At 46.0% G+C, this 27,967-nt stretch overlaps 1 protein-coding gene and 1 long non-coding RNA gene across 5 annotated transcripts in view; one reads left to right on the top strand and one right to left on the bottom strand.

Annotated features, from left to right (window-relative positions):
* Positions 1-902, top strand: part of LOC141741072 (uncharacterized) — a 38,903-nt gene extending 38,001 nt beyond the window's left edge. For both annotated transcript variants that reach the window (XR_012586254.1, XR_012586255.1), the window contains one exon: positions 335-902. This is a non-coding gene — a long non-coding RNA (uncharacterized LOC141741072). The remainder of the gene's footprint in view (positions 1-334) is intronic.
* Positions 99-27,446, bottom strand: TRAF3IP2 (TRAF3 interacting protein 2). Of its 3 annotated transcripts, none has more exons than XR_012586253.1 (10): positions 26,938-27,446; positions 19,386-19,472; positions 18,384-19,139; positions 15,060-15,243; positions 12,626-12,801; positions 11,097-11,185; positions 9,215-9,278; positions 6,745-6,861; positions 5,478-5,552; positions 99-702 (listed from the first exon to the last, which is right to left on the bottom strand). XR_012586253.1 is itself a non-coding variant. In XM_074580935.1 (10 exons), the coding sequence occupies exons 2-10, from the start codon at positions 19,399-19,401 to the stop codon at positions 556-558; spliced, it is 1,629 nt and encodes a 542-aa protein (XP_074437036.1). In that variant the 5' UTR covers positions 19,402-19,472; positions 26,938-27,446; the 3' UTR covers positions 99-555. The 3 variants fall into 3 exon arrangements, 2 of the variants coding, with proteins under 2 accessions (XP_074437036.1, XP_074437037.1); XM_074580935.1 differs by having other exon boundaries at positions 9,210-9,278; XM_074580936.1 differs by lacking the exons at positions 12,626-12,801; positions 15,060-15,243; positions 18,384-19,139; positions 19,386-19,472; positions 26,938-27,446 and having other exon boundaries at positions 11,097-11,167.
* Between the last annotated feature and the right edge of the window lie 521 nt (positions 27,447-27,967).

The following is a 27,967-nucleotide window of genomic DNA, read 5'->3' as shown; positions in this document are numbered from 1 at the left end:
CAGTGTCTTTATGCAAGACAGGCTAAGGAAAACTTGCATTACCCAAGAGTTACCATTCCTCTGTTGTTCCCAGCAATAATAAAAGCTGACGCAATAGAGAAGGTAGCCTTACAAAAGGCAGATATATTTAATAGTGTATGTACAAATTAACTGTTCGATAATGCTATACAAGGCAGGAAAATCTTTAAAGAAACCCTGAGCAAAAAGGAGGATGTAATTTTTATTTTACCCTTATTGCGGCATTATTTCTCGTAATTGTTTGCTATATTGACTAATAAAGGAATATGTTAAAAACAGATGTTAAAATAAAACCGGGCATTCTTTCCATTTGCAGCTTATTTAAAAATCTAGAGAAAAGAGTTCTGCCCCATCAGCTTCAGAAATAGATGTTTAACATGGTAGAGAACAAGCCGAGCCTGAGTTACCCAAGACAACTAATTCCCTCAGCAGAAAGAGTGTCTTCTGTCATCAGAAAGAGCCATCTGGAAGAGCGCTGGCTCCCCGCCAAGAACAACCCTTTAACAACTGCTTGTCGTGCACGTTAAGTAATAACGTTCATAACGGCACAACCTGGAGTGTTGGTAAAGGTCCTATTGGAGGAGCAATGTATTCCTCCTCCCTCAGTAACCGCAAAAGGATGTTCTTCTTATTCTTGGGCCAGTTGTAGATGTGAGTGTTCTGCAGCCAGGTAGGCACGTGTTCCTGAAAAACAAGGCAAAAAAAGAGAGCAAAATCCCATAAATCCTCCTGAATCTGTACCAGAACCATGCAGATTCCATCAGACCCTGCCAAGCAAGATTTCATTTTGTCTGTTCTAGGCACTTCCCGTAACAACAAGAAATTTTAATTTGGCTTCAGAATTGTATTTGGGTTCCTAAATAAATGAACTTTGTGTGATCTCACAGCTTGCCTGTCTCTCTTTCTTTTCTGCCATCATGTTGGCTAATTTCACCACGTTTCTAAGGGAGTCTGATCTCAGTGACAGGCATCCAGCGCCTTGTGAAAATAAACATTGAGAAGAGAAGGGAGACATTTCAGTGCCCTACCAGGAAAAGGCTGCCACCTTAGTAGCCGCTGAAGGATCCACACAACATGTTCAACCTTGAGATGAGAATCAATAGGGAAAGAGCAGGACCCCAGGGGAGCATTTCTCATCCCAGTTGCCTTTTCCCCCTCCCCTTGCACCTTCCTTCACCAAGCGTGGTGTCCTCTGACTACCTCCTGAGCAGGAGGTTGAGGCCGATGCTGAGCTTGAGGAGAGGCTAATGCATCTCCCGATTAGCAGGGTCAAACGTCCACCACTCCCTGGATCCTGGGAAAGATGCAGCCTTTCAGAGGGGTCAGCTACTGCCCGTTAACATAATGAAGCTGGGACCACTATGGCCCCAGACAGAGACAGTGGGCTGATGGAGAGGAGCCTCCTCAGACCTCATGTTCCCCTGTCTCCACAGCCTTGGGAGGTTTCCATATGAAAAGCCTGGATGTGTAGGGGTGAAGGGCTATTATCATACTGCTAATTAAAAGAGGGTCAAAGACTGATCATTGACCAAGACCAGCTCATGTCCACTGTGGAGATGGAGATTTCTTTTTGGAGAGCTGTTGTTGGAGACACCAGAACACAGCCAAAGTGAGACAGCAGGTAAGAAACATGGTCAGTGAAGACATCCAGCACTCGCTCCCTGCACCTCTTATTTAGCAGGGCAGTGTTTTCCCAAGGTGGCCCCTGTTAGGAGCAGCACAGTCCCTGTCGAGCCAGTGGAGCTAGCTCCAAGAGGCCAGAGTGAAAAGCTGCTGGCATGCACCAGGTCTCTGGTGCCTCGCCAGGGGATGCCCTGGCATGGGCAGCACATGTCCTGCCTGCCAGCAAACAACCTAGCTGCGGTCCAAAGCTTTCATTCCCAAGTCTCACGGTTCTCAAATTGGCTCTCTTTTCCTTGGCCTGTACAGCTGTAGGAATGAGGCTGTATCGTTTCCACTGGTCGGGGAGCTGTTTGTGTTAACTGATGCAACCACTTACTTAGATCTATAGGATTTATGTATAAGAAGAAGGAGGTAAGTCACGCAGGCACCTATAGACCCATTATTCTGACCTCACCTATGCTTCAGAACAAGCAGCTTGGTGAATGGCAGAGGTGTCTGTCAAGCCTGGCCTTCCTCTTTCTCCAGCGGCCGAGAAAGTACAGGCTTTGGCCACTGGTCTCCCCAAAGTGGAGGTTTTAAAATGCTGCTTTTCCAGGTGGACACCTCACTGCCCAACAATGGTAAGATCCCGCAGCATTCCCTTTGGCAGGAGCACAAATAAAATTTCTTGCTTCCACCTGCAAGTCTGTTTTTGCACAGGAATGGATTTTAATCTTTGTGAACTCTACTCCTTTGACACAGCTGTTTGAAATTGGCCAAGAGATTCAAATGTTACTGGGAAAAAGAAAGATAACTATGTTTGCGTGCACACCCTTTACCCATGTAAAATTTGTTTCTTTACTAAATCTTGTTAAGAGCTATAGAAGGAAATGCAATGAAATAAAGCAAGTGTTTACCAAATGAGACCTCTCGCTGTCTTTGATAAGAAACTACATTTTTTGGAGGAAGGAAATGCAGCGGACGTAGTCGGTCTGGACTTCAGTAAAGCATTTGATATAGGTCCACCTGGGAAATCATTAGTTAAGCTTGAAAAGATGGAAATTAGTGTGCAAAATGTATAGTAGGTAAGAAACCATCAAGTGGGGATATAATGAGAGAGGGACTATACATCCAGAGACGGGCTCTGCGCCTTTCTTCCAGAACTGCTCCTGCGGCCAATTTCATTTAATATCCTCCATAATGAACTCAGTGCAAAAAGCACCTGCACGCTAATCAACTCTGGCAATAATTTTCACTTGAGGGAGGTGTGCAGGGGTAAAGGGGTGACTATAGCTGCTATTTTGATCCAGAAGGAGAGCGGAGAAAGTGAGAAGGGGGTTTTTCATTGCCACGTGACACTGGCTGTCATTGCGGGCGGGAGTAATGGGAAAATGGTTACCACCCTTTTAATTTTTTTTATTCGGCTGTTTATCTGTAAGCCAAGAGGAAATTCTCTCTACGCCATGGAGGGAGTGTTTGGTAACTCTGAGGATCATACTGGTAGGAAGAGGGCAGAGCTTATTAGTGCGGAGGGCAGGGCTGTGTGTTCAGGGTGGAGCACGGTTTGGGCTCTCCTGGCTTCCCTGGCACCCACCCTGCTCCCCTCACCCTCCAGCTGCCTCTGCTCTGCCAGAGGGAGCCTCCAGTGTGAGGCAATCACGGCTCAATGTTTTGGTCATTCTGTGACCAGATCAGGAGGACGCATTTCTGTGGACTGGCTCGATGCAAGCCTTGAACCAGCAAGACCCAGGTTTCCTTTAGCAGTGTACGACCGGAAGCTGGAAATGCCAGTTCCACCTTAACTGTGTGTTGTGCTTTTTCCCCTCATTATTCAATTTCCTAATGAACACTCTGGATCACATAGATCCCTTCCTGTTGGAGGTCGACTATCACATGCCAGGAGTGCTTTATGATGTGCGTTGTACGAGCTTAACTCATCTAATAGCCACGTCCCCAGATGAAAACTTCCAGACCTTGCTTTCCTGCTCTTTTCCGCTGCCAGCTACATTAGTACTTGAACATGTAAAGGACAGTATAAAAAAGACAAAATGAAAGTAATTTGCTTGCCAGCATCATCCAATTGTACACATACGTGGCATTTTTCAGGCAGCTCACTTCCTTTGACTACCCACAGACTTCATTACCCCAACTTGTTCAGGCTCTGGTGCTCTCCTTCCACCCATGATGTCCTCAGTTATATTATCATTAACTAGTCAGGTGAAGGTAGATGAGGTACCACAGGAATGTGTGGAGAAAGAGAGCAAAGCTTAATGGGAATAGAAAATGCTGGTCTGCATAATTCAGATGAGAAAGGCACCTCTCGAAAAACTGAAGGGTGATGTGGACTACAGAGGATGGGCAGGAAGGCTGCCTGGAGCCCGATGCTTTGACAGGACCAGCTGAATAAACCAGCCCTGGAAATTCCTTATAGATCACTGTCTGAGAGAACTGCCGCTATATGCTAAATAGTCTTCTGATACATAAAGTTCAGCCAAAATTAACGTAAGTTTATTGTTCTTGTGTCTGCCTCAAAGCCCAAAGGCAGCTACAGTGCCTGCTGGGCCGCTTCTCTCTGCAGCCCCTCGGTGCCAAGTGGCTGCAGGCCGTACGGTCTGTTCACGTGGCAGGCGCTCAAGGAGCCCCCAAGGATAGGAGCAGCCCTGCCCCTTCCCCCCAGATCAAGCTGCAAAGACTGGCTGAGAACGCTGACCGGTTCCCTGCCTTTCGTCTGCCCGATTGCCACCGGTGCCGTCTCCCAGCTTTTCACACTTCAGGGAAATACCGGCCTGAGATCATTCAGGAAGGGAGCTGAGTGGCATGAAATACCAGAGGTATCGCTTGTTCCAAAGGACCTCACATATTTTACAAAGGCAGGGGCACATTTTCAAATTTCTGGGCTTATATTAACTCAGTGCCTAAATAAAGAACTTTGTTACACTAAAATCCACAAGTGCAGTGGGACTTCACAACCCTACAATCATTGATAACATTGTTTAAATTTTGACTCATGTTCCAAAATTTGGGCACTCCAAGAAATATAAAGAATCTTTCCATACTTTTCCAAAAGGCAGCTGTACTTAGGGGTAACATGACAGCTACCCAACAGCACACGCAGCGTTTAGCGATGAAAAATGAACTCGAATACAATACGTCCATTCTACGTTTGGGGAAGAATGCAATTTCTCAACTATAACTGAAGCCGTTTAACTTTTCTGGCCTTGTAAAAATCCAAGAAATTCTCTCAGAGTGAGGAAGAAGAGACGGGAATCTGTTGCATTACGTATTTCTTATTCTCAAAAGAATCTTCAAAACCAGTAAGGAGTGCAGATGAAATTGTAAGTTCTAAAAAACCTTATAGTTTGCCTTTGATGGGCCCATTAAAGTTCAAGCAATGGCCTAGTACTTTAATATTTATTATCCTCTTTATTTTTATATTCTCAACCCACCCTCTTCCAGATCCTCACTTCACATCAGTCATAAATCTCTCCCATCTCACTCATCAGCAGTACATCTGGACAAAATTATAAAAGGGTTAATATAAAAAGCATGCTTGCTGGATAGATTGTCTCTCTCCATTTAAATTCTTTCAATGCTCAAGACAATTTGAGTTTTAGTTGTACATTCATCATCAGAAATACATTTATGCGCTGATTTATATTGTGGATGAAATGCTTTTAATTTGTATGTACAGAAAACTATAAACTTTTCATGTAAAATGTAGCTTTGGAATATTACTAGTGGGATACTAAGAACCAAGAAATTGAGGGTTTGGGTTTTAAGATTTCATCTGGTGCATTGTGATCAAAATAATATGTGCTTAATCATGCGACAAGTATATATCCACGTATGTATGTTACCTTTTTGGCATTTGGAAAAAGCACAGGGATGAATCTGAAGTTCATACTTCCTTGTTGTATAAACTCGATCTGCATCTAGAATAGAACAAATTGCCAGATTTATTGTAACAACGCGTTCGTTTCCTTTGCATGCATCTGAATCCTGTTTGCAAAAACATTTGTTGCTTACTTAAACTGCTCTTCTTTTAAGTGATTTGATCTATTGCTGGCGGACTCGGTATCGTTTTGTTTGGCCACTTAATCTGATTCTTCATTACAACAGAAAGGATACAGGAAAGATCTGTCAACATTTCCTGAGCATTTAGCTCTGTGGTGTGAAATAATTGTGGGGTTAGCTGCAGTTGCAATCCCATGCAATCCATCTAGAACTGATGAAGATTGACTCAACTGTTATCTCCAATGGGCTGAAAGACCTCAGCCAGAGGCCAGCTCTGTGTCCGAGCTGGGACCCAGGACATCCCCCGAGCCCCTGCTCCATGTCCAAGCTGGGACCCAGCCTGACCCTCATGCCCCTGGACACCAGCTCAATGAGGCGCAGGCACCCCGAGGATGGTAAGGAGAGCAAAGTACTCCTGAGAGCTCATCTGTTGGCGACAGCTTCCGAGAAGTTTGACTGCAGGATCAAACTGGGGGATCAGATTGGGCGATAGGGTGAGAAAAGCAGCAAACTGCGAACGGAGGGAGAAAAGAATGATTTTCAGGGCTCTTTGGGCTCTTATGGGCTAAATGTCCGTCCTGTGGCAGACCACAGAGATGGGCGTCTGTGACCACCGCTGGTCCCCTGACACCCTGCACCCCCAGGACCCCCACTCCTAACAGCTCTGGCCTTTGCTTTGCAATTCCACCTTTCAGCCATCTTTACTGCTGCCCAAGAAAAGACCTCAGTTACAGGATGGCCGAAGTGATACGGGCTGGTTTATAGGGAGGAAGGTCAGGCAGCATTAGATAAGATTGTGCTCAGGGCCATACGATAGGGCAACAAGGGCTCAAGAAGGTGGAGGAGGGAAAAAAAAAACATTGAACAATGAAGAATATGGAGGAATAAGATGAGCATGTTTAACAGGATTTTTCTTCCTTGAACCTCTTAGCAGATGTTAATGAGCATACGGAGCTGATGAGAGGGAGGATTAATGAATTCCAAAGGGGGGTGTTTAACTATGGGGATTAGGGAAAACAAAGCAAAGAACCTGCCATTTGGAGACAGATTTGTCTTTTGAGAAGAAGAGACGGAGTCTTTGTAAAACAGCAAATGCATGTCCTTGCTTACCATCCTGTGGATGTATTTAGTATGTAAGCCGTGTTCATCCCTGTCCAGCTGGGATTCAGCCCCTTCCACATCCTGTTTGTATTTTGGACTGATTGCTATGATTATCATCACCGTCTTCTGTTAGGGAGAAAAGCACTTTTATGAAATTGGGAAACGCAGCATGTTTGGTAGAGGCAGATCGGAAATCTGCCAGTTTGTGTTTTAAGTGATCTTTATGTTCTTGGCAAACACAAGAGGATCTCATTCATTCTGGCAGGAAATACAGGAGAATTCGTACACTCATTCTCCTCATTATTTCTTGAGATCTCATAATATAGAAAATCTAAATGTCAAGAGATATATTAGCAGCTACCAGTTTACAGTTGGAATCCCTGTAATAAAAAGCTACTTTTTATCAGTGTAGAGTGTCTATGTACATACACAGAAAAGTTTTATCTTCAAATTCAGACCTAAATGTTTTCCAACAGCTTATGCAAAAGTGCATCTATTTAACCATCTATGGGTTTTTATACATAAAGCCACTAAAGGCAGTTGTCTGTGGAAGCTACATCTAGGGCTCTCGGCAACAGAAACGGCAACTTTTCTTCCTGATCTCCTTAGCAGCAAGGTGTGCAGAGAGATGCTGTGCAAAGAGGTGGGCTGTTGTGGATGCCCTGGGCACGTTTAAGGGTACCTACAGGCTCTGCCCCACCTTGCTGCAGTGGGCTGAAGGCAGTGCTCCTCGCCTTGCCAGGACAGCCCAGATCCCGCCTGTGACCTATGTAATCCTAGGCCCCCAATGAGCTCAGGTTTCCACAGAGGAGCCATCCTTCATATCTGGAAAATGTCTCTCCTCCTTAAGGGTGGGCCAGTGAAGAGGCTCAGCAGATGAAAGCCTCCTACTTGTGTTTACCTAGGGCCTGTCTTTCATCCCCGCCACGTCAGCCTGTGTAAGGCTTCCAACTCTCTGGCTCATAGTCAGCCTGGCACCTAATTAACTCTTTCCTTCTGTGCAATATCAAGGGAATTTGCCCCACCACAGGGTCAAATACGGTAAGGAACCATTATCCCTTACATTGACTTAACATACTCCAGAATTACTTTTGCTTGTGCCTGACATGCATGTAAGCACTTACAGATGTTGAGGGTTTGCAGAGACATGCCCAGTTGCACACATCCCCCTGCTTGTGTCCAAGCAGTCCCTTCTTGCTCACATGTGTAAAGGTTTTGAAGTTAGAAACTGCCCGCCTCTACAGTCAGTGGAGGAACAGACATTTCTGGGGCGGGCAGTCAGAGAAAGATCCTCATGTGGAGGTGGGGAATTGCTCTCTGCACACGTTGGTCTCTCCTACTGACTATGCAGGAGTCCCAAGGGAGTTCTACCAATTCGTATTTTAAGTGATAGTCATGTTCTTGGCAAAAGCAAATTCATCCTGGCTTCTAGTTTCAGTACCTCCATTATGCACGGTAAACCCAAGCCTAATTTGTCTGATGTTCGCTCCAAAATGCATGACCGCATTGCCACAGTAGGGGCCCCAAGCTGGCTCTGCATGCAGTAGTACCATGCCTGCGTGCTAGTTCACTTGAGCTAAGGTGTTCTGCTGGACACCTTTAGGAAACCTGTGTGGTGCTGTCTCAGATGGTTGAACTTCCTTGCTCAGGTGGGGAAGAGCCCACCACTTTGCCATCCCGTTCCTGAACCACGGAGATCTGCCCAGAGTGAGTCGGAGGCCCAGCGGCTACCCAGCAAGGCACAAATCAAAGGAAGCTGCCCCATGGTGGCATGTGTTGAGCCACAGAATCACCAGTTTGTGTCTAGCTGTGCTGGTATAATGGGACCACTTGGTTTGATCCTGAAGGAGATGTGCACTCATTGCTCCTTTGAACTTCAGAGGAAGTTGCTGCCGCAGGGGACTGCATTGGCAGCAATATGAATCTCTCTTTCACTGCTTAGATAGATACAAAGTGATGAGAGCAGATCTATCATTTGACTAACAGAATACCAATTTCCAGTTTACATGTGGGATGGTTTATCCAGAAGAACCCTTTAGTGTTTTAGATAGCAACATAAATGCTACAGGTGAGAAGCAGGGTGAACATTAGCCACTACTGTGCAGCCTGGGATGAAATACCATTTTATATCATTTTAACCAAGCATTGCTAAACCCCACTATTTCAAAATGAGATGGAGGAACAACTTATCCAATGGCAGCTTCAGGCTGAATGTAACAGCCAGCATTGGAATTTGGCAGGAATGCCAGGATTAGCACTTCATTTCTTAAAGAAAGAGCTCTGGGACTATAAAATGCAGAAGTGGGTGACATTCGCCTATGGTCTCTCTGCAAGGCCTCTGCCATTTCAGTAGGGGCAGGGAAGGGCATAGTAGGGTCCTGCATTTTGATTCTGCTCCTGTTGCTATTAGAATAATTCAACCATTTTCCTCAGGTCACCTCTGCCATGAACAAGGTTAAATTGCCTTTACATACATCACCTAGGTAGCGCTCCATCCACTTAATGATGTCAATACCTCGTACCGTGTCCTCAAATATATCAATCTGCAAAAGAATGGAAGTCTGTGATGAGCATCCCTTCGCCTTTCCTCTATTTGGTGGCACCAAAAAGGCACCTGCTCTTTTCCCTAGTTTCTAACACACACATCTAATTCCCTTAGGAAAGAAACATCACGTACACACCATGTGTGCATGCACAACTTCTCCCCTTTCCCTGCAGTCCAGATTTGAGCTGGACGGGCACCCCGTGCAGGCAGAGGGGGGCTGCCGCAGGCACACCTCTGAGCTCCCCCTCAGCTGGCCGTTCGACCAGCCACCCTGCCCTGCCGGCTCCCAGCCCCCAGGCATTCTTGCTCATCAGAACAAGAAACAACACGGTGAACATTAGACATTCAGTGTTTGCACACTGTCTTTTTTGCCTCTCTAAACACCTCAAGAAGGTGGACGGCTGCCCACCTTCTCCACCTGCATAGACGCAAATGTCTGCTATTTTCTGTCTGCAAGGGTATGTACTGAGCGTCAAGTGTTGCGACTTCGTGTTGCACTAAATTGTCAGGGTGTGTGGTGGGAAGTCAGCCAGGTCACTGATACTGGATGCAGTAACCCAGATTTCAGTGACAGCAGAGTGGTGGAGGACTTCATAGGACTGAATACGACCAACACTGCTCACTTCCCTGCACGCTCACTAAGCCCAGAAATTCAGTCAATGACCGTGACCAATGGAGTAAGTATTAACTTCTGCAAGGTTCTGAGAGAAGAGTCATGTTCTGCTCTCAATTCTTTCTATTTCCCTTTTTGAAAGTAGAGAGCATATTTGCTACCCTGCCTTGGGGCCATTTTGCTATATTTATTATTCTGCAGCAGGCTCCAAGAGTTGCCTTGTCCAGCAAAGGTGCTATTAATGAGCCTTCTACTCCCTACCTCTATGGTGCCCAGAGCTTTCTTATGACTTGGTCATAGTACAGAACTGCTGGAGAGAAGTATAATTGCAGTCTCTGGAAAAAATCTTTGATTCATGAAAATAAATAAGCGTGTGCAAAGCCCCCCACTGAGTCTCATTCAGTTTAATGATAGCCACTTGCTTAAATGCTTTCCTGAACTGAAACCGAAGAGTGAAGGTTGTGGGGTCAGACAGCATACGCACTTAAAATAAGAAAATATGAATCAAGATTTTGATGAACACTGAATCCTAGAGCCTCTGTGACTGGCTCCCTTAGAGAGAGCCGCTATGATGAAGCAAACTCACAAGAAGTTAAATGAAAATACGGATGGCTTATGCGATTAGACAGCAGGGCACAGATCTTTTCTTGCCAGTGATTTTAGAAGCCCCTTTAAAAGTATAACAAAGCAAAGGAAACCATGAGATGGGCTGTTCCATTAAGCTGTGTGAAATACACTGATTTTAGATAATTTTTTAGCAGAAAGGTATTCACATCTGAAGAACCAACGATGTAATAGCATTGCAGAAAAAAAGCTGGTATGGGACGAACATGAAAACTGACCTTTTTTAATATTGATATAACAGATCAAATATGAGACAATGTTAATGGAATAGCTCACAAAACCTCATACTCTTGCCCATCTGGTATCTGGTGTCACTAAATGGAATTTTCCAGGGTCATTATTAAAACATATTTTACAGCATAAGACTCAGCTAAAATATGAGCAAACAAAAAGGCAAATCATTTGAGTTACAACTTTTAGAGACAAAGCTAGTTCGTTCTATTCTTACCTTCTTTAACCTACAAAATGCAATGAGAAGCAGAGAAACATTTAACTGGACAGTGTATCGCCTCTGCTTTTTCAAAAACTGTCTCTTTTCTCCCCGGATTGAAAGTCATTTTACCCAGAAGGAATACTTACAGCAGTTTGAAATCCATTTACAAGCAGGAAGTTCACAAATTTCATAACCTCCACCGCTGTGTCCACCGAATAGGTTATAAAGACCTTGCCTAGGAGAAAGGGTCTGTATGAATACGCGATGCATGAGAACACACCCTTTGGCAGGTGAGCCTTTCACAGCCCTCCTTTTCCACCACACTGCGGGTCCTGCCCACCTACGTCTCTTCGGATTACTTACAAAATGGATGCAGGACAGCACAGGGGGTTGAACTCAACCCATCACCCAGAAACCATGCTCTAGATTTAAGCTCCTACTGCCTCGCCGTTGGCAAGCGCCCCTGTGGAAGCTGCAGAGGGTAACGTCACTCTGCTGCTCACCCTGCCTGGCTTCCAGAACTGCTTCTTCCCCAGCCCTTTGGTGTACGTGAGGTTGGGCCCTCACCCAGAGCTCGTGTCACCTGCACCAGCTGCAACCAGCACAGATTTCCCCGAGTCTTCATTGATCCAACTGAGAATCGGAGGAGCCCTTACGCGTGCTGTACTGCCTCACCTTACAGCAGCACTAACCCCCTCTGTGGGCAGGATGGCTGGCTGATGACAGCAATGTCTTCAGCTGCCCTTGCCATCATGGAAAGAGTTTTCTTACTACCAAAAGAACTGTGGATTTGCAGGTCAGGGCAAAACAGCTGGCTAATCTAAACCAGCTGTGCCTGTATCACAAATGACACAATTTTATCCAGTAATTCCTGTATCTAGGACACATTAATGATAAAGTAGGGTCTATCCAAGAGTGGTATCCAGTGTCATAACTTACTCCTACAGGCCAGAGAGATGCAACAATCTGGATTTGAAAGATGCGGGGCAAAATGAAGAATAAAGGAAAAATCAAAACCTCAGGTGAGATGGGGAGGGTTCTTAGCAATGGTATTTCTCACCTGCTAGCCAGCATGGCATTAAGAAGGAAGCCAGTTTTCTGACACGTGACTTTCCCCTAAGAGCTGAAGTGTAAAAGCATTTCAGGGGCTGGTGGCAAGGGAAGCACCTCACCCAGCACCTATGCTGCCCTCAGCCCTCAGTGTGGGCTCCCAGCCCAAAGTCCTCTCCACTCACCAGGTCAGGGAGAAACTGAGGTCGAGACTTGACATATTTGTCTGGTTTGGGACAGGCAGAAACGCTTTATCCCTAGGGCTTTGTTTGTTTTTAGTCTTTTACTGTAAGTTTCAATGTCTCCTGCCTCAAAGGGACATCCTGTTTAGCAAGAAGTCATGAAAGCAATCTAAATGGTATTTATTTTTTGTAAACAAAATAACAAGCAATTAATGACAATTATGTTTTCAGGATTCAAGGGGATAATTCCATCTCACCAAACACAAACGCTCACACCCTACAGATGTGATGACACTCAGTTTTTTCTTTTCTTGTTGTCTTTGTGTCTTAATGTCATTCCCCCTGCCTTTCACCCCCCCGCTCTTCCCCCGAAGCTTTCCCACCTAAAGCTGTCAGGCTGTGCTTTTAAAATCTTGCACAGAACGAATTTGCTAACCACTTACGCAACTCCTCCGGCAAATTGCTGGTTCTCAGCGTTCCCTTGGCTGCAGGGTTACTGAGAGGTCTTGGGACGGCAACTGGAGATGGAAAATTGTCAGAAGGACAACAGCATGCTTCATCTGGCCCACATGCCTTGGGGGGCAGCTGACCATTAGGTAGCTGGTTGTATAACTGGTTTCTACAAAGAAAAGCAAGTGAAGATTTAAAAAATATTTATTTTCAGGTAAAAATGCAATTTTTTTTCTTTTAATAACACAGTAAGAACTTTTAACTGTATATTAGCTAAGACAAGTTCTTGTAGAAATGCTTGGCTCGGCATTTGTACTTAGCTACTACAGCATCTTTTGAAGAGATACCTTGGTGACAGTCTACCACAAGACACAATTTATTGCAGAAGCAACATTAGCCACAGGAAGTAAATGCACCTCATAGCTGAAAGCTGTTCAGTTTGCAATTAGCAGAAGCAAAGGCTGTTTCTGAGTGAGAAATACTGCCATGGCGTGGAAGTTGTTACGCACGTACGGGAGCTTGGTGGCACCTGGGTAACCTCTTCCCATTATCTAAAGGGTGCTTTATGGCACCTCAGCTGCTCTCAGGATATCCTATGCAGCACAGGAGGCACAGGGCAAGGTGGGGAGCAGGAAAATGGGGGCACTCCAGCTCCAGCTCTGGCACAGCTTGGAGCGTCTCCAGTTTTGGACAAAACTCAAAGTTTTGCTAAAGGGAACAAAGTTCATTTCTTGACCAGCAACAGTAGACCCAGCGAGGGTTTCTCATGTTAGGTATCTGCACTCTGGACCTGCAATAACCTTGCCTAATGTCTTCTCCACTGTAACAGAGAGAAAGGGATGATTTTAGGAAGCTCAGCGGTTCTTATCCTACTACACTTTGGCTTCATGGTTTAAGTCAATAGGAAGGGGAACCTATACAGATTTTTATGTGAGGTGTGCTTTGAATCTGCTGGGCTAAATCTGTTGGACGAGTTGTTAGGTTTCTCTGAGCGCTTTTCCCCAGAGCAGTGATGTTTAGTCAATCAAGCCCACTCTCTTTTTTTTTCTTTGCCTTCCTTAAATGAATGATGACAGGCTGGTCACAGCATGTTTTCTGTTGTCACATTAAGATTTGGTTTATTCATTTCGGTACAGATGTTTTCTGTTACAAAATACTCTATAGGCAAATATTACCAACATATAACTGCTGCTCCTGGAATCAGCATGCAAACACCAGCCACACAGCCACAGGACAGACCCCACGTATTTTGGATTTCTTTTAGCAGAAGAAAGTACCAAGAAAAGCAATCAATGGGCCCGAGAAAATACCCTGCAGCTAATTTACAGATCTCCCCAAAACGTCACCTTATCTAACAAATGTGCCAAACATTAGGACTCTGATTTTAAATTTTACTACTGCAAAGGATACCCATTATTCCTTAGTATTTTTACATTTTCATACAAACCCTTCAGTGCAATTATCTCTGCTGCAGGTATACTACCTTATCCTGCTGTCACTTTTCTGCCACAGCCCCTAACTTTTCTAAGGCCCAAGCACTGCAGTATTTCAGTTGTCTGCCCTGCTGTTCTCCCAGCTTTCTGCCAAGACCATGTCACGTTAGTGGCCATTTCCAAACACGGATGCCTGTAAGTTTAGCACCTCTGAAAGTATCGTGGCGCTTAAATAAAAAGTTTGCTTTTCAGAGGTGCTCAATACCTGAAGCTTCAATTTGGCTTCAGGTGGCTGAGTCTGGAGAAAACTCTGATTGCACAGTATTTCCCGTTTTTTATTGATGTACTTATAGAGAGGGAGATACAAGGCCTGGAAAATTAATGTTTGAAAATGAGCCAAAAAGCCCCAAATGAGAAGAGCTAGACACAGAATGTTTTTTTACTACATGAGAAATCATAGAAAAAGGCTGCAAACTGCAGTGTAGGGGTATATCAGCGATGGACGAGATTTTCTCCCTTTTTCTCTGCACTACAGAAGAGATAGGAAGGAAACCACTGGAAGCCAATGATTGAGGTGTGCCAGGCTGGTACACCATAAAGCTGAAGACCGCAGTGAGACACAGAATTGACCTTTGCTCTCTAGCAGGAGAGCTCTAAGGTTTCAACTGAGATCTTTTTCAACCCTTCATCCCTTTAACCTTCGAGCGTTTATCTTCCTTAATGCATGCATTTCAGGGTGCGCTGTAACAACATATCGGGTAACCGGCTTTGAAGTTCTCTAGGGTAAGGTCAGGCCCCTGCTGGGTGTAGAATAGCAAATAAAGAAAACTACCCAGCATCTTGCATGTACCCCTGCAGCCAGGGCACGATAACAGTACAAGGCTTCAGAATTATTGCTTGAAAGCCCGCAAAACCAGATCAGAGGAGCTTCCACTGTGCACATTCCCCCCCTCCCCCCCCCAGCCTCCTGCCTCCCTCCCCAAGGTGTACTTACGGGAATCGAGGAGGACCAGGGGAGGAGCACATCCTCTGGGGTGGTCGGTCTCCGGTACCCTTGGGAGCACGGAGGTTTGAGTAATTTGGGATGACTTGCTGGGCCAGGCGGATAACTCTCATGCAAGGTCCAGGAACAGGAGTTTGTGATGTATGTGCAAAATGTTGGTAAGGAGCTCTGCCATCTGCAAGGGTAAGAAAACAAAGGCAGCAACTATCATTTCAGCCAATATATTTTTGCCTCAGTTTGTGTTTATTCCTTTCCAGGCAAGTCCTCCTTCATGTCTAAGGCAACTGAGTGGTTTGGAGGCATTTGCAGGTATCTTGGTCTGAAAAAGGCCAGATTAAGGAATGTATAGCAGTCTGAAGTTTCCTATTTCCCCATTCACATACGGCGCGGTTCAGATCCCTGCCCTGGGTTGGGCTCTTGGGACAACTGACAGTTAAACATTCAGGGCTGCTTTGTCCCTGCACTTACCATTCCTCTGTATTTTTTGGTTGGTTTTTTTTTTTTTTTTTTAATTCCTTTTTGGCAATAACTTGTGAAAATGAATCATCCCAACGTTCTCATGAAAGCAGATGCAAAATCCTGGAACAAATCAGTTTGCAACACTAAGGCCAAACAGACTGTGATTATTGTAAATGAAAAGAGAAAAAATAATCTCTTGGTTTGTTACTTCACCCTGCATGAATTTTCTGCCTAAGTGACCTTTTAAGGCCTTGTTGCTGCTCCTGTTGCCATCCAGGAGGCTGCAGGGGAAGAAGCCCAAAGTGACAGTTTTGCTCAAGTAATTCTGAAAAACCTCACTGTTGTTGCCTGTGCACACGTAATGCTATTTAATAAGTAACGTACAGTGGAACTGTTGAAACTGTTGGCATAAACTGAAAGCGATGTAAGCCGTTTGTCTCCCAAATGGGGAAAAACTACTTCCCCCCCCCCCCCCCCCCCAGTCTTTCTGCTTGCAGTTTTCATTAGGCAGCAGCTCTGCGCACTTTCAAGCTGCTGTGCACAGATCAAAGTCCAGCCTGGCAGGGCTTATTAGCGCTGCATGATTATGGTGTTATGAGCTGGCTCTGAAAGCTGCAGTACTCAAACACTCTTCCCCCTGCCTCCCCCCCAGATTGTTTTTTTAAATCCTTTTAGCTATTTTGGGGTCATGCTTCCCTTTTCCTAGCAGCTATGAGGACTAACTTTTTTTTCTTTCAAAAGGGAAGGGGAAAAAAAAAAAAAAAGAAAGAAAACAAAGCTTTGATGAAATAGTCCAATTCCAGGAGCCAATACTTTAAAAAAAACAAAACACAACAACCAAGCCCACAATTGCAAAGAGATTCCTGATGAAATTATGAGTTGGCAACACCATATTTGTTGAGAATGTTTTAGGAGATTTTTCCTGCTCTCCCTACTAAATATTTGCAACAGGACAGGGTGAAAGAGGCGGGGAGAACAAAATTGACAGTAACTATGGTCTTCTCGTGGATTCCTCATGACCAGCTCTAGGGAAGGTGGCAGGGCTCTGGGAGATTCAGGTTGGTTTACAGGTTTTTAGGCCAATGTTTCACCAGCTTCCTTTGGATCTATCTGATGCTACGTATTTTAGTGGATGCAACCACTGCTGTTCGGAAGCACAGCGTGGCCAAGCGTGCTTGACCGCACACACCAATAGCTCACATATATAAATATCTGAAATAATGGTCCCTGGGCACATAGCATTGTTGTGAGGATTTCTTTGACTTCAGAAGCAGTTTTGCTGTTGTATCTCAAATAGCAGGTGTCCAGAGCCAGCTTAGAGCCTACAGGCACAATTGCTATTCCCCGGGAGAGGCGTGTTGTAACACACAAACTGCAGAGCTTTGTTGTGGGTTGCCACTGCCCAACAATTATCTGAAACGCAAGGAGCTGTCAGGAGGTGATTTACGCTGTACTGGGCATGTGAGAAACAGGAGTACAGTTGCCAGTTTCTTGGTCCTGACCAAATCTGCTGCAGCCATCTGAGTTTGTTTTTTATTTTTGCCCTCTGGATATGGTTGAAATGGTAGTGATTTTTCTAAAGAAAGTCTTTCAGAGTTTCTGCTTTGAAACAAAATGGCCTCATTCAGTAAATGTCCTACTTCTCACTAGGCTCGCGTGAGGAGGAGGTAAATGGAGGTAAACAGTGAGGGGTGTTGTGCAACCAGCTCTTTGTCTGGTTAAAGCTGTACTGAAAGGAGAAGGTACGAAAAGAAAATGAGAGGACATTTTGCAAACGTTCAGCTGTAGACACTGATGAAAGTCCGTATGCAGCCCCTTCCCCTTTACAAAGTCCCAAGATCAGAGGTGAAAACTGAGGCTCTGATACCCTCTCTCTTTCATATACTTAATTACAGCACATTGATGGAATGACAGAACTCCTTAAACAAATGTAATACAAACGCTGTGGAGTCAACAGAAGGTTAAAAAAAAAAAAAAGGGTTATCAGAACAGGCCTACAGCTTTTTATTACAAAGCCAGCCCAAAACAGGTCGGGGTCTCGTGAGTCTAATGTAATATAAATTATATTAAAACAATGATATTGCTGTTGAATGTTCAAAGCTCACTTCATAACAGATAAAAATCTCAGAGACTGAAAAGGAATACTAATTAATAGCAGGCTGTAAACTGCATCGTAGTCTCCAAGAGCCAAAACACCCATATTGACGGAGTCACATCAGCGTTCACCAACAGCTGAGAGGGCTCCATTTTAAGTAATGAGCTTTCATTTCAGCCGACAACAGGAAAAAAAATGAGGATGATGGATGTCACGCTCTTTTCACATAGAAATAAAACACGTGGGTGAGTTTGGTCATAATGCTGGGAGATACTATTTACAGAGATCAAGGGCAACCTCCCATCCTGATTCTGGCAGGAAATTCTCAACTTTGGGGATTCAAGTGGGAGCAAGGAAATCTATGAAAACAACAGGAATTAAGTCGGTATAGGAGGCTGCTGAATGACTGATGCAAGGAGGAAGGAAATGACTAGAATATGAAATAACAGCAGGGAGAAGGCTGTGTATGCTCAGCGTGACCGACAAAGGCTAGTTTCTAAGCAAAATCATTAGCCTGCATTTGATGAGTAACTGTGATCTCTTTAACTTTTTATCTGGCTCAGAGGTTCTGCATCAGAGAGTCTGGCTGCATAACCTGAAAATCTGGAAATAAAAAATGGACTGCAGATAAATGTTTAAAAAGGTTAATAATTGCATGCCGTGTATTGCCATTAAGTACAGTAGGAAAACACCAGCTTGATGAATGATGGCTGTAATACACCCGGAAAACCTCCTATGGGGTGAGAGGTGGTGCTACTTACATGGACCCTGGGGGTGCTGCTCTGCTGGGCAGTGGTGCCCAAAGCAGCCGTGGGCTTGCGAGGAGGCATTGGGATGGGGCAAGTGCTGGCACATAGGGCACTGCTGATCCTCAGGTCCAAAAAACTCTCTGGAGATCAGTGGTCCTGGGAGGTCCTGGGGGTTCAGCACAGACACCAGCGGTAAGGGGGGCTCCAGTTGCCTGATGCCCATGATGTCTCGTGACTGGGAGTTGTACCCTGTGTCCACAGTCCGCAGCTCTGCTGGGGGTCTGTTTCCTGAGGGTTGCTGTGACTGTGAACTCCCTTGGCTGCTCTCCTCCAGCGGGTCCTCAGGAGCATTAGGCAAGCTCTGCTCTGATTTACTGGAATTATGCCCAGTGTCAGCTGAAAGCTGTGATCTTGGCTGCATGCCTGGTTTGTCCATAGCTACAGGGCGCATCTTGGAGGGAACTACTCCAGCTATTGATTCAACAGGGGAACAGGAGCGTCCATCGCCATCAGGATCAGTATATTTTGACCACAAGCTGCTCTGCGGCTCCACGGATGGTGCTGATTGATGATGTGCTGGTGCTCTGCAGAAGCATGATGAATCGGCCACGGGCTGAGGTGTTTGAGAGACACACGGTCTCTGGGACTCGTCATCCTCCATACCCTCTCCAGAAGGCTGCAAAGCATTTTCCAAGACATGTTTGGGAAATGGGGACCATGGCATGGATTCATCCACTTCGACTGGTATGCTTCGACCCACAAAAGTGCCTGAAAAAGTGGGAGAAGAAACACTGTAGATGGCCAGACATACAGACAAATGCCTGTCATCAGTCATCACTCAATGACTGTGAGCTGGAATGCTGAAGAGCAGTTACGTATTCTTTATATTCTTTATATTTTTATGTTTTTTAAAAAGACAGGCAGAAAGCAGCAAGAAAGGTGTGGCTGAATTTTGGCAAAGCAAGAAAGTAGAGGGCTAGCTGGAGTGTGCACAGAGTTATAATTTGGACTAACCTGACACGGAGGCCATTTCCAAGGTTTGTAGTCGCACCGGAAACGAGAGTCAGCTGCCTTACTGCAAAGCCAGGATTTTTCAGCAAACTGGAAAACAAGAGAAAGTACACTTGTGAACATGGTACAGCTTCACAGAGGCAATAATCCCAAAATAGCTCTATCTCAGAGACTGGAAAAGAAATACCAGTTAGAGTTCTGGAAATCACATTGCGCAAAACAGACGCTCTTATGGGATTTCTGGAACTTACTGTTCCTGCTGAGACTGGAGGGGGGAAAAACACATGAACTGTCTCTCAGAGGTAATTTCGGCACCTGACAAAAGAGCAGGCTGCTTAGGTCCGGACATTTGGCTCAGGCATATTCCAGGCAATACAATCACTTGCAATTATTTTAATCTGGACTTTTAAATAATACCTTCGCACTGATGCCTTGGATGTAAACTTCACCACACACCTAGCTGAGTAATTTCAACTCCAAAGCCCAGTTTCAAGTGTTGCTGCTTATTTTATCAAACCACTTCATCCAGCCTATTATCACACGGCTGCTGTTATTTCAAATTATTGAAAAATTAAAAGACAGTTTAGAGATGTCTGTTACTGTTTGGATTTTTTTTCCCCTTCCTTTGGAATTGACTTGGGCCCAAACATGAAAATTATCACTTCCTTTTGGGGGTGCCATCAGTAAGTTTGGTCCAGCCAAGCAATCCCTGACGATGGACGCCTCTGCTCCACCTTCATTCAGAATAACGGCAGCAGTGATGGGTGAATGGTGAGTGGGTTTCAGGAAGTGCGGCCATCTTCACCCTCTTATACAGGGATGCAGATTAGCTTGCTCTCAGCAAATTTTGTCTGTTACCATGGACTATAGAGAAACAAGCCTGGTGCTCATCACTTCCCCAGCCATTTTCCTTCTATTGCATTGGAGGAGCTAAAATCCCAAGTAGGAGAGTTATCAGAGAAGAATGGACTAAACACTCAAGCAATGGGAGCGACAACATTTGGCAACAGAATCAGGCTGGAAAGCCTGGTAAAGAAGGTCAAAATCACAACAAGTTTGAGGACATTTTAGGGACCCAACTTCCATCACAGTAGCTTGAACAGAAAGGCCAAATTAAGAACATATTAAAATGACCACAGTATTGAACACAGTTGAACAGGATCACAGGGAAGTATAAGGCAGTGTCCCAACCTTTATCCTGGCTCCCGCAGCAATGCTGTAAAAGCAAATGGTGTGCCCCATGCTATAGGGCAAGAGTGAGGCTTTACATTCATGCTGATCAGAACAAATGACATGTAGTCCCCCCCCCAAAAGTACCTCTGGCATAGAAAATTCTGGGTAAGTAGGATAAAAACTGTGCTTTGCTGCTGGGCTGCAATGTAAATATTCCTTCTCTGTAACTTAATATCCATCTATGCAGAAGATTTACCATATACTCAAAATACACATCCTATGTTGTAATAAGCACATCCACAGGGAGAGTTATCCTGGGATAATTACAATGGGATAATTACACTGGTAAATTTTCCCATGTAGGCAAGTCCTCAGAGTGGCTATGAGTTGCACCAAGGCAGTGAACATGCTGCTGCTCTGACAGCTGCAGCTCCCTGCGTGAGAGCGCCGGGTCTGGTGCCAAACCAGCTCCTTCCCATACAAGCACCCAGGCTTTAAAATCCTCATGGTCGTCTCACCACCATCACACATCTCTCCCTGCGGTTTGCATCCCTCTTCCTCTACGCCACGTCACTAACGCCGGCCCTGCTCGCTAAGTCACGCTTCTCTGACAGTCATAACCGACGGGATGGGAAAGGGAGAAACCTCGAGCTCTCATAATCAGCACAGGACTGCGAGAGGGACTTGTGCTGCGTCACCCTGTGTGGCAGTGGCAAAGCGTCATTTAGCTGGGACCTTTGGTCAGATGGCAGTTTAAATGATGGCTGCCCTGTGGTGGTGACTCACAGGGTGTAAAGCTGTCCAGAGGTCCCCTGCCAGACTAAGAGAAGTGCCTGTGAAGCTTAGGTGTCAAGCTCCCTACAAGGCATCTGCCTTTTGCTCATCTCAACAGTGTTGTAAACCTGACCCTTGGATCATCTGGCCTCGAAGAGAGACATGCTTCGACTTGTGGTTATCTCTGTCCCTTTGCTCATTAGCTGAATGACGCGCACTCGAGCAGCACAAATCATACTGCAAACTCTTATTTCCCCAACTGAGCATCTCCAGTGAACTGGTTCCTTGTGGAAAATTCATCCTGGTGTTCATGAAACGCAAGCTCAGCTGTGGGGTACCGGGGTACAGCACCAACTCTGGAGCCACACATCCCACACCATTAGATATGATCCTTAGCAAACACCCAAATGTGGATTTTCAGAAAAAAATTTGCAAGGCCTGATACACTAAGATGCTTCTTTGATTGTCTCTGAAGTAGTCAGATCAAACTGCTGGAAAAGACTTTGAATTCAGTTCCTCTTTATTCAACAACCTTTAGTTTAGCACCGTGACAAAAAGAACACATTTCTGCTGAGAAACCAAGAACTCAGTCCAGAGCTCAGTGAAGTAAATGGGAATCTCTGTATTGACTTCAGTAGGTTTTGGATCGGGTTTCAGATGGGATTTAAGAGCTACTAAATTCCTTTGGTTGTTTTTGTTTTTTTTTTTTTTTAGTTCCATTGCTAACATCTGGCTATCTATGAAATGGATCTTACACAGATTGTGTGAACCTAGTGAAGGGCAGAAAATGTTCAGACTCGTTTTCTTCAGGTTTGTTGTTTAGTGTATTTGCTCTGCCTTTTGGAGGAGGGATATTAAGACTTCATTAAACTGTATTGGAAATGATCAGCTACCAAATTCTTCAAATGGCTTACGTCAGAATAGTTTAAAAATGTCTTTTCTATTAGTTTAGCCATCTGAAAGGATAAATGCCTCTTTATCTCTCAAATCAACTTAATATTTAAATGACAGCCTTATTTCTTTCCTGTGTAACATGAGCTAAACACTATGAAAATTACTCCAAATACCTGAGTAAAAATAATTTTGTCAGACAGAAGAGAGACCTGATTCCATCACCTGTGTTTTTACCTGCGAAAGCTTCTGGTTTTTTTAAAATATGATTTTTCTTAGACCCTGCTGCAGGATAGCTGAGCAGGGAAAGCAGAGCTTTGATAGCCATGCACAGCCCCTGCTCCCGCAGGGCCAAGGTAGGAGGCACTGAGGGGCCTTGGTGTTAAAACAGAGACATCATTAAAAAGGAGGAAAAGTGACTTCATCCTCCTCCTCCTCCCTCAGTAGCTCTGGTTGGAGAGAGAAGCTGTTACAACAGCAGAGCTCTGTCTGTAGAGATGGCCCCGAAGCTAAATTAACCCCAGGACGTGCTGAAGACTTTTTGAGCAATGCTGGCAATGGTATGTGGATGGGAATTCCCGAGAGAAATCCCCACGCTGCTGGAAATGTTACAGATGATTCAGAAACATCCTCCTCCAACAGCAGTGCTTCAGGACATTGTTTCTGCTTTGCTGAAGATCCTTGGTTTTCGGAAAAAGATCCAAGATCCCAGTGTTTTACACTGTCTCGTGCTGCAGAGTTTCATTAAGTTTCCTTTGTCTTTTCTAGTTAGCTTATCCTGCAACCATGCTTATGCACAAGACAGAAAAATCACTCGCTTAGGTGTCCCGTGTTGAAGAATTAGGGTAATGTTTCAGCATATTGAAATACCCTCAGAAACCTGTAGCCTGATCCCTCTTCTGGCACGGAGACTGCTGGAGAGCGTAGCTTGTGCCCAATCTCATTTCCAAAGATACTGCAGCTTCAAGTCAGATCATGATATTGCCAGAAAGTTTCGAGAATTTAATATCCCCCCTGCACCTATGACTATGCAAAAAGATTACTGATAACTAGCTGGAGCTGTTGCTTATATTCCTGCTTGTAATAAAATGAAGAGGCCCTTCCTAAAGGGACAGAGTAGCCAGGCCTGGACCGCTCTCAAGAATGTCGAAGGAACTCCTTAAACTGCCCTTTCTTCTTCTCTTCCTTCCTCTGCTCATACACCCAGTTCTGTAACATGCATTAATTCAGCAAATAACCCTCCCGGGTGGCTACTCAGTGACCCAAAGTTCCTGGGAAGAAACCCTTCCCAGCTGCCTTGTGAGGCTTCCCACACCTGGGGAGGTTCTTCGACTGCTCCTGCCAGGGAGCCAGCAGGGAGACTGCCCAGCCCTCCTGCTCACGGCTGGCCGCTGCTGGCAATGGTCGCTCCTGGGAAGCTGCAGGGACACCATAAATGAAGGGGAAAAAATTCTTCTGCAGGTCAGTAGAGATGGGCCTGAGCACCCAAGTTTAAAGCAAGGGCCAAACTCCCCTAAAAAACATCCGATGGAGGCAAGGGGCCGGCCAGGGAAAGGAAGGGTGTTGGGCTTGGGCTCATCTGTGCAGTTTTCTTGCTGCCGATTGCGAAATCCATCAGGTATTTCATCTGTTTCCCAGCATGAAGACTTGTCAGGATGTGCTGTCCCGAAACACACTAATCATCTATCTGCTTTTGATTAGAAAATTTCTGTCATGAAGAAACAGAAGAGAGGCTCTGCAATGCGAGCAGAGCTGCACTCCCCATCACTTCCGGAGAGGGGGAAAATATCTTTGCACTTTTGATCAAAGTTATATTTGTTTACATTGTTAAAAAAAGAAAAAATTAGGATGAGAAAGAAACCTCACTTTCCTTGGTGCATGACACACAAGGGAAGAGTTTTTTATTCACCAGTCATGGCATTTCTGAAACGGCACGGGGATAGAATAAGGCAAAGCTGAGACCACACGGGATGGGGACGGACAGGAATTTCTTGGTTTCCAAATAATTCCTGTGTACTTTGGCTGAATCGTTTAAGCTCCCTGCTGCTGCTGATATCCATCTGCAGGATGGGAGTAAGCGGATGCAGAACTTGCAAGCTGCCGTGAGGATGCACACATTGAGTTTGCAAAAAATGCTGTTGCCATGGGGTCAGATAAGCGTTAAGTGTGTAAGCATACTTGCCCAAAGTGCAGCTTTCTCTACAGGAACAGTAGACACAATTTTCCTCAAAGAAACCCCAGAGACAAATCCTTTTAGGAAGAGCAAGTGAAAATGTGGGAACTGTTTTGGGTCTATAACCTAAATAAACACAGCCAAGGAAATCCAAGCTCCAGAGTTTCACACTTCACCATGAAGAATTTTGGCTGCTGTCATCACGGACGCTTACCCTCTCCCTTGGGTACCCTCCACAGCGAAGACAATGGCAGTGTGTCACGTTCCTAGCCCAGATTTTAAGCCCTCTAGGGCAGGTAATGTTTATTTTTATGACTTCTGGAAAAAGTAGAAAAAGAATATGAAATCAACAGTCCTCTTCCACACTGACTATATGGTTGCTCTTACATACTTTCTGCAGCCATGGTATGAAAGTCTACATATGTCAGGAGAACAGGAGAACATACTTCCAACCCTCCCTGCATGGCAAACATCGCGTTCCCTTTTGAAGCACTAATGTTGCTTTACTGGGCAATCCATGGTGCAAAGGCTAGTGTAGACCCGATATTTTTTGCCTCTTTGGTATAGACTTTGATATGCATGTAATAAGAACGCTAGGCAACAAGTCGTAAGAAATTAGAATTGCAACACCCTCAAGCAGGATCCAAACAGGCATCCATATAGGTATTTTTCTAATATTTGTGAAATATGAAAATGTCTGCAATGATCTGAGGTATCCTTAAAGATGTGTGTGTTTTCCAGAGATTACTTCCCACCCATTCCTGATGCTGACAAAACTCCCATAGGCACTGAATAATCCCCAAACTGAGCTGTCCTACGGCCCAGGAACATCTTAAAATCCTTGCAAAAACTGTGGCTGAGTGAGGTTAGACAGGGGGACCGCTCTGAGAGGCCTAAATCTCCCCAGACTGCTTTCCTATAGCTTCGTGCCTTATGTTGGAGCCTCCGGTTCCTAATAAGGGAGAACCTCCGGTGTTTCACAAGGCTGACGTATCCCTCGTCCCTAACCGCTCTTCCTGCTCCGCAGTGCGAGGGCTGCGGGGTGCGTGGGTGGTGGGAGGGCGTGGGGAAGCCACGGGGGGACCTGACGCGTCTCCCTCAGCTGGTGTGAGAACAGCCTCCCTCACTTGCTTTCATGAGACGTGCAGAAATGTATATATCTTTCAGACCGTGTACCCTCTGCCAAACTTCAAAAGCCACTGCTGGGGGGTGGAGGGCACTGACAGACACGAACACCATAATTGCACGTGCCTTGTTTCCTGCCTTAGAAAGACGAAAAAAAACCCCAACCCTGTAAAAAAAAAAAAAAAAGTAATACAGCATGCTTCAAGGCTGCTGGTGCTCAGCGAGAGCAAGCCCGACCTCAGACGCTGACGGCATCGCAGGCAGCAGCACAATCGGCAGACGCTCGCCAGCAGCTGGCGGCATTGGGCGAGCGCTCGCTGGGCCACCGGCCTGGCCGCCTGTGCCCCTCGCACCCCTGTCTTCGGTGTCACCCCTTGCGGGGCTCACAACCCCATCCTGTGGTGGTGGGGCATCACAACCCACCTGAGATGGCAAGAGACGTGACCAGGCCATGCCTCCAACCCACCCGCCCGGGGCTTGCAGAAAATGGGAATTTCTGGTCTGGTGGCCCCTGGTGGCGGTCGAGGACCAGTAAGCCCAGATCTGCCATTCTTGTTGCCCAGCCAATACTCGCCCTGCAAAACCCGCGTCCTGAAACAATCGGTTACTGTGTGAAATGGGAGCGGGTGTTATAAGGCTGATTTTATTCTAATTAAAAAGAAATACTACCAGCTCGCTCCCACTGTTTCCACACCAGCGCTGTGGGGAATGGTGCAGATGGGGTCTACGATCCTGCTTTCTTCACGCTTTCCAGCCACTTCTCCCTCACCAGGTCTGTGGACCTGTCCTGAGGAGAGGGAGAGGGAGAGGGAGAGGGAGAGGGAAAGGGAGAGGGAGAGGGAGAGGGAGAGGGAGAGGAGAGGAGAGGAGAGGAGAGGAGAGGAGAGGAGAGGAGAGGAGAGGAGAGGAGAGGAGAGGAGAGGAGAGGAGAGGAGAGGAGAGGAGAGGAGAGAGGAGAGAGAGGGCCATGGCCCAACAAGCCACCGTGAGCTTGCACGGCCGTGCAGGGCGGGAGCGGGATCAGGCCTGGCTGCCAGGCGCTGCCAGGCAGCTACGTAAATAGGCCGGACAACGTTTCGACACCAGGCGTGTCCATTCCCAGTGTTTACCCCCAAACCCTCCTGATTTAAAAAAAAAAACAAAAAAACCCCAATCCAACAAAACTGCAGTGAAATGGCTGAAACATGTTGTAACCATCTGTGAAACTCAGGCTATCGTTACACGAGAGGAGGTGGTGGTGGTGGTGGTGGTGGTGGTGGTGGTTGGGGGGGGTGGGGGGCGGAGAAGGGAGCGAGACAACAATTTGAAGGAGAAAAAAAAAAAAACAAGAAAAAAAAAACAACCACCGAGAGCCAGAAGTGGGTCAACAGCTAATTACAAACAGGGACCGAGACGGGCAGCACCTCTAACGCTTCTTACCTTGCGGCTGGCGGCTCAGCTGGCCGAGGACAGCGGGAGGGCTGGCCTGCCTCCTGCGCACCCCCCGTCGCTCTCTCTTGGTGTGCCCTGGTCTCCTTCCTCAGCCGGGCCGGGCTTTTATTTATTTATTATTTTTTTTTCTTTTCCTCCTTTTACGACACCCTTCGTGCCTCTCCCAGGTAAGCGGCAGAACTGGCTCTGCAGCAGGAAGTGGAAGAGGCATGCACGGCACGGCACGGCACGGCACGGCACGACGCGGCGGCGGGAGAGCCTCGGCGGGGGAGTGACACTTTGAGGCTTAAAAACTCTCTCTCCCCCAATGCCTGCGTGCGGCTCGCTCCCTTCCTCTCTCGTAGGAAGCCCGGCTGCCTCTGCCTGAGCCCCGCGGATAAATAACCCTAGGGGAAACCCGGCGTGATTCCTGAACGGTGTTGCCTCGCCGGGAAAGTCGTCCTTTGCTTTTCATCCTGGGGCGCTTTACTGTCAGTGCCAAACGTTAAACCGACTGTGATTCAGACTAGTGAAGACAATCACATGACGGGTGTAAGAACTATATAAAGAACAAAAAAAAAAAAAAGGATTTCTTGTCTTTTTTTTTTTTTTCTTTTAGGTTAGACTTCTAGACACTTCCAAGTTCCTCTCTACACCCTCAAGGAGCAGAAACTCCCTTTTCCTACAAGCTGAAACCTTTACATATTCGCACAGCTCATGAAAGCCAAGTAACGCCGGTGCTGATGGCATGGTGCAGGGGGGTTCGATGAGCCTGGGTAAGCCATGCTGGCTACTTTGTCAGCGCCATGCCAGGCTCCATCCACACCAGCAGCCCCCGGTGCACCCACTGGATGCAGCTGCCTGTCCCAGCCCACACCGCTTTCCTGACCCCCCCCGCCCGGCACGTCTCTCTGCCAAGTCGCTCTTCCTGATTTTTAGCCTACGTTTTCTTAGTTTAACCCTAGGAGGAGTCTGACTTGGCTGCAACTTGTGAACGGCTCTTCGTCCTCCTGGCGTCCATGGGCTGCCGCCACATGTT

Source organism: Larus michahellis, chromosome 3 (assembly GCF_964199755.1).
Source record: "Larus michahellis chromosome 3, bLarMic1.1, whole genome shotgun sequence".
Classification (NCBI taxonomy): Eukaryota; Metazoa; Chordata; class Aves; order Charadriiformes; family Laridae; genus Larus; species Larus michahellis.
The sequence above is the reverse complement of the archived record's forward strand: the minus strand, read 5'-3'. Positions and strand labels throughout refer to the sequence as shown.